Source organism: Sarcophilus harrisii, chromosome 1, assembly GCF_902635505.1.
Source record: "Sarcophilus harrisii chromosome 1, mSarHar1.11, whole genome shotgun sequence".
NCBI classification, from domain to species: Eukaryota; Metazoa; Chordata; class Mammalia; order Dasyuromorphia; family Dasyuridae; genus Sarcophilus; species Sarcophilus harrisii.
In genome coordinates, this window is record NC_045426.1 from 320,671,341 (window position 1) to 320,682,750 (window position 11,410).

The 11,410-nt window shown below is 34.1% G+C and overlaps 1 protein-coding gene across 1 annotated transcript in view; it reads left to right on the forward strand.

The window, feature by feature from the left end:
* LOC116420465 overlaps positions 1 to 5,024 on the forward strand; it is a 181,700-nt gene extending 176,676 nt beyond the window's left edge. The window contains exon 14 of the mRNA XM_031945481.1: positions 4,505 to 5,024. Within this exon, the coding sequence (XP_031801341.1) occupies positions 4,505 to 4,616 (112 nt within the window). The 3' untranslated portion in view covers positions 4,617 to 5,024. The remainder of the gene's footprint in view (positions 1 to 4,504) is intronic.
* Positions 5,025 to 11,410: the final 6,386 nt, after the last annotated feature.

Genomic DNA, 11,410 nt, shown 5'->3' on the forward strand with positions numbered 1-11,410 from the left:
GCAGAATCTATTATGCTTCAGGTGAAGTTAAAAAAGCAGGGGTAGCCATCCTTATCTCAGATCAAGCAAAAGCAAAAATTGATCTAATTAAAAGAGATAAGGAAACTATATTTTGCTAAAGAGTAGCATAGACAATAAAGCAATATCAATACTAAACATATATGCAGCAAGTGGTATAGCATCTAAATTCCTGAAGGAGAAGTTAACAGAGTTGCAAGAAAAAATAGTCAATGAAACTATAATAGTGGGAGATCTCAACCTTGCACTTTCAGAATTAGATAAATCAAACCACAAAACAAATAAGAAAGAAGTTAAAGAGGTAAATAGAATATTAGAAAAGTTAGGTATGAGTAGGTAATGAAGAAACCAAATTATCGCTCTTTGCAGATGATATGATGGTATACTTAGAGAACCCCAGAGATTCTACTAAAAAGCTATTAGAAATAATCCACAACTTTGCCAAAGTTGCAGGATACAAAATAAACCCATATAAATCATCAGCATTCTTATGTATCACTAACAAAATCCAACAGTTAGAGATACAAAGAGAAATTCCATTTAAATTAACTGCCGACAATATAAAATATTTGGGAATCTGTATGCCAAGGGAAAGTCAGGAACTATATGAGCAAAACTATAAAACACTTTTCATTGCTCTTGGATAGGTTGATAATAATAAGTTATTATTGGATAATAAAGATGACAATACTTCCTAACTAATCTATTTGTTACTGCTGTACAAATCAGACTCCCCAAAAACTATTTTAATGACCTAGAAAAATAAGAACAAAATTCGTCTAGAAGAACAAAAGGTCAAGACTTTCAAGGGAACTAATGAAAGAAAAATCAAATGAAGGTGGCCTAACTGTACCAGATTTAAAACTATATTATAAAACAGCAATCACCAAAAACATTCGGTATTGGCTAGGAAATAGACTAGTTGATCAATGGAATAGGTTAAGTTCACAGAACAAAATAGTCAATAACTTTAATAATCTAGTGTTTGACAAACGCAAAGACCCCAACTTTTGAGATAAGAATTCACTCTTTGACAAAAACTGCTAGGAAAATTGGAAATTAGTATAGCAGAAACTAGGCATTGACTGATACTTAACATCGTACATCAAGATAAGGTTAAAATGGGTTCATGATCTAGGCATAAAGAATGAGATTATAAATAAATTAGAAGAACATAGGATAGTTTACCTCTCAGACCTGTAGAGGAGGAAGGAATTTGTGACCAGAGAAGAACTAGAGATCATTATTGATCACAAAATAGAAAATTTTGGTTATATCAAATTTTTTTTTATTTAATAGCCTTTTATTTACAGGATTGGTTATATCAAATTAAAAAGTTTTTGTACAAACAAAACTAATGCAGATAAGATTAGAAGGGAAACAATAAACTGAGAAAACATTTTTACAGTCAAAGGTTCTGATAAAGGCCTCATTTCCAAAATATATAGAGAATTGACTCTAATTTATAAAAAAATCGAGCCATGCTCCGATTGATAAATGGTCAAAGGATATGAACAGACAATTTTCAGACGAAGAAACTGAAACTATTTCTAACCATATGAAAAGATGCTTCAAATCATTATTAACCAGAGAAATGCAAATTAAGACAACTCTGAGATACCACTACATACCTCTCAGATTGGCTAGGATGACAGGAAAAGATAATGCTGAATCTTGGAGGGGATGTGGGAAAACTGGGACACTGATGCATTGTTGGTAGAATTGTGAATACACCCAGCCATTCTGGAGAGCAATTTGGAACTATGCTCAAAAAGGTATTAAACTGTGCATATCCTTTGATCCAGCAATGTTACTACTGGGCTTATACCCCAAAGAGATCTTAAAGAAGGGAAAGGGACCTGTATGTGCCAAAATGTTTGTGGCAGCTCTTTTTGTAGTGGCTAGAAAGTGGAAATTGAATGGATGCTCATTAATTGGAGAATGGCTGAATAAATTGTGGTATATGAATATTATGGAAAATTATTGCTCTATAAGAAATGACCAGCAGGAAGATTTCAGAAAGGCCTGGAGAGACTTACATGAACTGATGCTGGGTAAAAAGATCAGGACCAGGAGATCATTATGTACTTCAAGAAGAATACTATATGATGATCAATTCTGATGAACGTGGCTCTCTTCAACAATGAGATGAACCAAATGAGTTCCATTTGTTCAATAATGAGTAGAACCAGCTATATCCAGCTAAAGAACTCTGGGGATTGAGTGTGAACCACTACATAGCATTTCCAATCCCTCTGTTTATATCCGCTTGCATTTTTGATTTCCTTCTCAGGTTAATTTTATTTTATTTCAATGTCCGATTCTTCCTGTGCAGCAAAATAACTATATGTGTATATATATATATATATATATATATATATATATATACACACACACACACACACACACACACAACATATTGTATTTACATATTTAACATGTATTGGTCTATCTGCCATCTGGGGGTTGGGGTGGGGAGAAGGAGGAGAAAAGTTGGAACAGAAGGTTTTGCAAGGGTCAATGTTGAAAAATTACCCATGCATATATCTTGTAAATAAAAAGCTATAATTAAAAAAAATTTAGCACAAGAAATTTTTATAGAACAATTTAAAAAAAAGAGTCTTGATGATAAAATGCTGTGGATTTGACTTCTGCAACTTGGTGCAATTTGATGTTCTGATATACTGTCCCATGTCACCTTTCTAATTTAATCCCATACCTTAGCATTAAAAACATGCAAATTAAGGCACTGGATATGGAGACGAGGCAGTAATCATAGAAAGAATGCTATACTGGGATGCAGGAGTCCTCAGTCCAACTTAAGTTTGCATCCAGCTATCCATTTAACCTTGGAAAAATCAATACATCTCTGTAATATATTTATTTAATAATATCAGTTTTATTTATCTCAACAAGTTGCTGTGAGGCTTCTTAGCTGTTAAATAAAAGAGCAGAAGTAGTTGACCTTTGGGTTTTCTCTGGGTCCTGCATTCTATGAATTCATATGGTAGCACCAGAAATCTCAATTTTAATATATCTCATTCTAGTACTTGGTTTAAGAATGAAGGTCTCAGGAGAAGCTAGGTGGTGCAGTGGATAGAGCACCAGCCCTGAAATCAGGAGGACCTGAGTTCAAATCTGGTTTCAGACACTAATACTTCCTGGCTGTGTGACCCTGGGCAAGTCATTTAACCCCAATTGTCTCAGCAAAAAAAAAAAAAAAGAAAAAGAAAAAAGGAAAGAAATTATTCAAAAGGAAAGGATGGTGTGGGATAGTGAAAAGTATGGAGTTGGATTCAGAAAGACTAGTATTCAGATGTCAAAATATATGTTTGTACATATATGTACTAGCTGTGTGATTCTGGACAAGTCATTTACTCTAAGCCTCAGTTTCCTTATTTGTAAAATGAGAACACATGTAATACTTGTTTTACAACATTTTTGTGAGGCTCAAATGAGATATTTTATGTATGGCATTTTGTAAACTTTGAAGTGTCATGTAAATGTCAATTATTATATAGGATGTTCCAAAAGTCTTAGTGAAGTTTTAAACTCTTAAAGTTTAAAACAGGCCTTAAAATAGTAAGCCTTTAATAAATGTATATTGACCAACTATAACCAATTCTCTATCTTTACCAGTTTAAAAAAATCCATTCCCTAGAATGCCTGTCTTAGATGAATCTTGAATATTTTATAATGATTCAATACAGATAAGATATTACTTTTTATGTATCGTGAACCACTTTAGAAATCTAGTGAATACTATGCACTTCTCAAAATAAAGCTTTTAAATAATTGAAGGAAACACTAAATCTTAAGAGTTCAGTAAAAACAAAGATGTAAATTTTTTTCTTTATCCAAATTTACAGACCTGCTTTAGAAATTTATCTATGCACCTAAAGTTAGGAACCCTTGCTGAATCCTAATTAAGATCTTTAAAAAAATCTTAGAGAAAAATTGATCTGAAAACAGCACTGTTTTTATTTGTCTACCATTCTTACCAGGCCTCAGTTTCTCCCTCTGTTCTGTTGACCCTATTGATTATCACAGAATAAAGAGGAGGATCTGAATTTTGTGTGGAGGGGCTTTGGGCTACAGGAGACGTTTGGAAATGAATATTTCCATAATATTGCATAAAGTCACTCTATGCTCTCATAAGTAAAGGAATCCTCTTTCTCCTTTCACATCTACTTTTATGTTCCATTTACACGTAAGGATCATATCAACTTTCCCTTCTCCTTGCTTACATGGAGAGTAATGCTAGATTCCACAGCTAAGTCATTTCCTAGTTACCCTCCTTCAGCATATGCCAAAAAGCTCAGTTTTATGCCTGTCTTTTTCAAGTTTGCTTTTCTCTCTCTCTTTTGAGCAACATAAACCAATAATCCAGTTTGCTTTAAGTACTTTTCATGCTTCAAGAACATCCTTGTGTTTCATATCTAAGCTTAACTTTCCATATTTCACATAAACTATGTTTTTCCTTTAGACTGAAGATGCTGCATCTCTACGGCTGCCATATCACTCCAGACTTGAGCTCAATAAAAGACATTTATAAAAGAGTAGAAGTATTTCATGATGGTTCTGCCTCTACCTGTTAATGTTTCATGAGAAAGTGGAATTCCAGTGATGATGAATTTTATTTTTCATCAGGCTTCATTGAAGATGTAAGGTCTAAGATCATAGTCATAAGAAAATTTCCATTTAAGGTAGAGATTTAAATTTTCTTTAGCTTCATGTAGTCAAGAGACTCAGTTATGAGCTCTTGGAGCTCATTCCTTCAGTTAATAATGATCTTTCCTACTTGGAATCTCTTGCACTTCTTATATATAATTTCCTTGCCTATTTATGTATCTCTTATCTAATCTGCTAGAATATAAGCTCCTTGGAGGTAGGGTTTCCATTTCTTACTTTAGTTTTTATACCCAAAACTTAGCATGACACCTTGATTATAGAATGTGCTTAATCACTGTTTGCTGAATTAAGATTTTGAATGAAGACATTTGCACATAATAAAAAATACATTGAAGAATGTTTATATATTCAATCATGTACTAATGTGTGCTTTCTATAATAGACAAAAATATAAAACGTAATAAAGTACAATAGTTTAAATCCCAACATCTATTTTTCAAAAAAAGTTGGTATTTGGTATTATCAACTTTAGTCATTGTCATTTGTTTTTCTTTGCCTAATCATTTTTAGTCTAACATTTAATAATTGTCTACCATACAAGTACCAGGCCCTGTGCTAAGTGCTGAGCATACAAAGAATTTCTTAGGCAAGCTCTGCCTTTGAAGAGTTTACAATCTAATAGGAGAGATAATATACAAATGACTATGTACAAACAAATATTGACAAGACAAATTGGAATAATCAATGGAAAGAAGGCAGAAGAAGTAAGAAGGACTGGAAAAAACATCCTATAGAATCCAGTCACTCTTCTTCCTGACAGTTGTCTTTTATTGCTCATTTCCTGATCGTGTGTATGCCTCTGTGTAAAATGCTGTCCCCTCAGTGGTGGTATGTTAGCCTATGGAAGAGTACATATCATGTATTTATGATGAAAATCTTCTCATTTTATGAGCTGCCCTGTTGCATTGTTGGGAGACACACTTATGAATTGGGTTAGCAATTTCAGGCTGTGTAGCACATAGTAGGCACATAATAAATATTTGTTGAATTATCAAATTGAATCCTTCAGCTTCATAAGTATATTCATAAAGATTAAAAGGAACTACTTCAAGTTAAACCACATTATATATTATGTGGAAAAATCAAACAATTCTATGAAAGACTAGACAAATATACTCACAATAATGATCAACCAGAAATGAATAAAAATGTTTAAATTTCATTAAGAGAAAAGTTAATTTTAATATGTTATTTATACAGTTATATACAGCTGTTTGTACATAGTAATTAAGAAACTTAATGAGTTAGGATGCTGTCTGGTCATCTGATAAAACACTTCAGAAATCTTACTTCTCAATTTGAATCCTGAATAGAAGTTATCAATAAGTTGTTTCCAGCATGCTATCAGTGGTGTAAGCCATCATATTTACTGCACTTTTTGAGAAAACATATATAAGTTTATATAAACATTTAGAAGTCTTTTATGTTTGGAAAGACTAATGCAAGGAGAATTTACCATTTAAATGTACTTAATTTTTATTGTAAAAGAAATAAAAAATAATGAGAAATAAAGAGTCCTGGGAGAAATTTAAAAATAAAAAGAGAGGCCAGGAATAACTAATAGAAATCCTGGGTGGAAAAGATAGGAGGAGAAATGCTAAATAAGAATAGAGAATAAATAATATGAATGGAGTGCAAGTCACAATAGCCTAAATGCTTTCAAAATACCATAGGAAGATAAGGTAGCATATTACTGACTCAGCTCTTTACCCTGTGAAAAAATCACCTTAAATATTTTCAAATAAAATAATATCACATGAGGGAAGATAAGGGTAACCATGATCTATGACTCACTCTTTTACTCATAGATGGAAACAAATCTTATACAAGCTGTCTATTCCAAGTCACAATAAAAGATTGACACTGAATCCTGCTTAAAGAGTCTATTTAAATTTGAACATGATCTATGTGACTAATATCCTTTTACAGTAGAGATCACTTTTCAATGTCTTTGTCCTTTACATAAGACAATTAATAAGGATTAATCTAGTAATCTGCTAAAAAGTCCTTAGATTAAGAATCCTTGAAAACATGGGTTCTTTAGTAGAGGCATCTCATTTGTTTCACGTTTAGTGTTTTAATAAGGTTCTACAATCAATCAAGAAATATATTCAAAAGATCCTCAAAGCTGTGAGGATCCTAAATGGTCAGAAATGAGACTATGCTCATGTAATCCAGAGGAAGATCAGGTTCACAACCTGCCTCAGACAAGTATGCATTTACAAATCAACTTTCAAAGCTCAGTGAGAGATTCAACATTGGTCCTAAGTCAGTACTGAGTCATATATACTCTCAAACACTGAATCAGTAAACCTCTGACATACTGCATAATCAGCCTTAACTTTCAGTGAAATTCTAGAACATTGGTCCTGAAGTCAGGTGCACCTGAGTTCAAATATAACCTCAAACACTTAACACTTACTAGCTGTGTGACTCAGCAAATCATTTAACCCCAAATGTCTCAGCAAAAAAGAAAGAAAGAGAGAGAGAGAGAGAAAGAAACTCTTTAAGATTAAAAGTTTCAGAGAAGAAGCCAAACTTCATCAAGGTATTTTCTCATCTCAGGAATTGCCTCTACCAATGAAATAAGAGGTCTAATAATTACTGAATTTGGTATAGCACTTTAAAATTCAAAAAGCACTTTCTACAAGCAACCTTATTTTCCAAATCAGTAAAATGAGATGACTTGTCTGGGGTAATATTGTTTGTGCCAAGATATAGAGACAAGTTGAGAAATATTAATTTTTGATCGAAAAATTTATTAACATCATCTTTGGCCACATGGTCTCAGTATCCAAATCTCATGACCCCAAACAAAAGGACATAGGGCTTTTTATAGGGTCTAGAAAAACTCAACAAACAGATTAGCTTGCTTCCTTTTCTGACATATTTGCAACTGTTTGTAAGGGAATAAATAAAAGACAGGGGCAGGGAAACAGAAGTCTTGCATGAGATTTCCACAACTAATGTTATGCAGGAGAGAAGGAGGCAAGGGTGCAAAAGGGGTTTGGGATTGCTAAGTCAAATTTAAATTCTCAAACCCAGTTTTCCTGGGGAGCTGGGGCTATGGTTGTAACAATATAGCTAGTAAGGGTTTAAGTTCGGATCTGAATCAATTCAACAGTCTTTACACTTGCAGAAAGCTGCTGGGGATGGGGGGTGGGGGGAAGATGGAGTAGAAGGGAAAGGGGGGGCTGAGAGCTTCACGTGCCCTTTCACTCCCCTCCTCCTCCCCCCCGGCCCCCCCCCCCGTCCTTTCGGCCTGACGAAAGGGGGGCGGGGGGAAGTGGGTGGCTGTGGGGGGGAGTTTTTTTTTGTTGGGGGGGAGTTTTTTTTGGGGGGGGGGGGCCCCTCCCCCCCCGGGGCCGGGGTGGCGCCGGGACCCCCCCCCCCGCGCCCCTTAACGAGATGGGAATAGCTGACACTGATTTAGGGTTATACACATTCCCCCATTTGATCCTCATGACAGTTAAATAGGTATTGTCATCATTGTACAGAGATGACTATGGGCATGGAGTCAGGAAGAGTTGGGTCTACATCCTACCTCTGACTTGTGCTAATTATGTGATCCTTAGTAATTCACTTAAAATTTCATCAGCTTAAGTTTTCTCAACAGTAAGTGGGGTTAATAATACTTGTAAAACCTGTGTGTGGGTGCACTTGTGCTCATCCACCTTTGTTGTCTATCTGGTACTTAATTCTTACCGCTGACTCTAGGAAGCTGTAGCATGGGAACTGTCCACATCCACTAGGTTGAGGATAACAAATTGGACTCAAACCATTAGTTGGTTAGGGCATGGTCTACCTAAGCATACGAATGAAGACTTCTCCTGGTGGAATGGACAAATGAGAAAAATTTGTTCTGACAGCCATGAAAGTGACTGAAACAAACACCGTGATGAACTTAGAGCTTGGTCAGGCATTGACAACGCCATGGCCATCCACTGCACCCCGGGCCATTATCAGTCATTCTGATTTTTGTTTTGCCACTGGATCTCTTGAAGAAAGAGTATGAATTCATGAAACTCTGCTTCCTTTAAATCCAATTTATGCATAAATCAATACATTACCTTGTGTTGTCACTGGTCCTTTTTGAAAACAAAGGATAAACAACAATTCACATACACACATGTTAATTATTAAAAAATTAGACTTATGAATCATCAAATTCATATTCAAATGACTAGTATAGTCAAATAGCTAGCAAGTTTTAATGACAAGATTCAAATTCAGATTTTTCTCAACTTTATATATAGCATTGTTTCCACTAACTAAACTAAAAATTTCATTATAATAAATGCATTAATAAAAAGGATAAGTTTTTGAAAGTCAATTCCTCAGTTCATTGAAGGTGATCTCATTGTGTGATTCTGTTCTTTAAGAGAAAAGTTCAATGCATGTTCTCATTCCAATGGATTAAGAGTTCAAGAGCTCCATTAATACTTCTATCCCCAAGAACATCAACCCTGCTTCTAGAATGGTGCCTCTGTATATCACCAAGGAAAGCAGCCTTTATAGGAAAGAGGTGCATTATCACTAATCCTTCCAGCTCTGAGTGCCAAATGAATGCTACCGACAGGTAGTTAAACCCAGGATCCTTAGATTTAGCAACTGGTTGTTCTCCTTTGTTCTTAAACAGGACCAAATGACATCACTATGTTAGAGTTGTGTTACAGATCTAGCAGAGGCTCCTACCTCTCACCCCTTCTTCCTCTTTCCAGGATCACAGAGCTTCCTTCCATTCTAGCTCCTTTATGGAGATTCAGACTGGCATCTGTCTCTGTAGCATACACAGCTCCCTGAATATCAACAAGAGAAAGCTCTCATTACTAAACTCTTGGTACTGTAATGTTAGATGCAGATACGGTTTTATCAATGGAGATCAAGTCGAGTAAACACAAATTTACTAAACATGTACTATATGCCAGATACTGGGCTAAGCACCAGCTATATAAAGAAAGGCCAAAATTGCCCTGTTCTTCAAGAATCACAATCTAATGGATACTAAAAATAGTACATTATCATGGATTCCATCTATCCTTTAAGCCTTTCTTTTAGTATAATAGTCATCCCCTATTAAATGTGAGCTGTTTTGCTGTTCTATTAGTACTCTCAGCTTGGAACAGAACTGTGCATGTAGTGTGTGCTTAATTAATGCTTTTAAGTTTATAATTCATTCAAATGTATAGATACCTAAGGTGATTTGAATGTAAATGCTTATTTTTTTTTTAAACAAACTCTGTTCTCAGGAGAATAACTATAAACTTTCAAAAGTTCTTAATGGAAATGAAGGTTTCTTTAATAATAATAGCTAATTTCATTTTAAGTTTTGGAAAGTGTTTTACCTATATTATTTCATTTGATCCTTACAGTAATTCTAGGAGGTAGATGCTATTATTATCCCTATTTTGAAGAGGAAAAAATTGAAGAAGGGTAGGACTTGAATTCATATCTTTATAAAACTAAATCCATCACTCTATCTATTGAGCTCTTTGATTTATTAACTTTTTCCTGTTTTTTATGTTTGTGCCAAAAGTGTACAATTTCAAAGATGCTAGCAACTTTTCTTATGTATTTTCTCTTTTGACCTGATTTTTTTTTTTGCACAGCATGATGTGCAAAAAAAAAAAAAAATCAAGCAAAGAAACAAAAATAAAAAGGTGAAAATTACTGTGCTTTGATCTACATTCCAATTCCATAGCTCTCTCTCTTTGGATGTGGATGACACTTTTGATCACAAGTCTATTAAAACTGTCTTGAATCACTTCATTGTTGAAAAAATCCAAGTCTATCATAGTTGAGGATGATTAATTTATTGAAAACATATGTTTAGAAGAACTCCACATATTTAACCTATATCAGATTGCTTATTGTCTTGGGGAGGGGAGAAGGGAGAGAGAAAGGGAGAAAATTTTGGAACACAAGATTTTGCAAAGGCAAATGTTGAAAACTATTTTTGCATATATTTGGAAAAACAAAGTACTAATAAAAATAAACTAATTTTCCATAAACCTAAAACTGAAAGCTAAAAGACTTTGAACTAGAATGATGTTATACAAGAATGATGATTGGATAATTTCAGGAAATGATCATACTCTTAGATCCATTTTTAAAATACTAAGTAAATTGAAAGCTAATTTAATTTTGCTTTGCTCATAGAGCAGGGTACCATCTCTGCTGAGGGTAAACATACTGGGTGATCCTGTGCCAGTGTCTCCCATGTCATATAATCAATTCTAAAGTTCTTAAGAGAGACCTTAATAGTGTATTTGTATCACCTTTTCTGACCATCATGTGAACAATTGCCCTTTGTGAGTTTTCCATAAAATAATCTTTTTGGCAAGCATACATTTAGCATTCAAATACCCTTTTCTAGAAGTTATTTAAAACAGGATGACTGAAATGATTCTCAAGTGATAATCTTTTTTTTTAAATAAAAAATTTAAAAATAAAAAAATTATTAAAGCTTTTTATTTTTAAAACATATGCATGAATAATTTTTCTTTTTTTTATAATTATAACTTTTTATTGACAGAACCCATGCCTGGGTAATTTTTTTTACAACATTATCCCTTGCACTCACTTCTGTTCCGACTTTTCCTTTCCCTCCCTCCATCCCCTCCCTTAGATGGCAAGCAGTCTTATATATGTTAAATATGTCACAGTATTTCCTAGATACAATATATGTGTGCAGAACCGA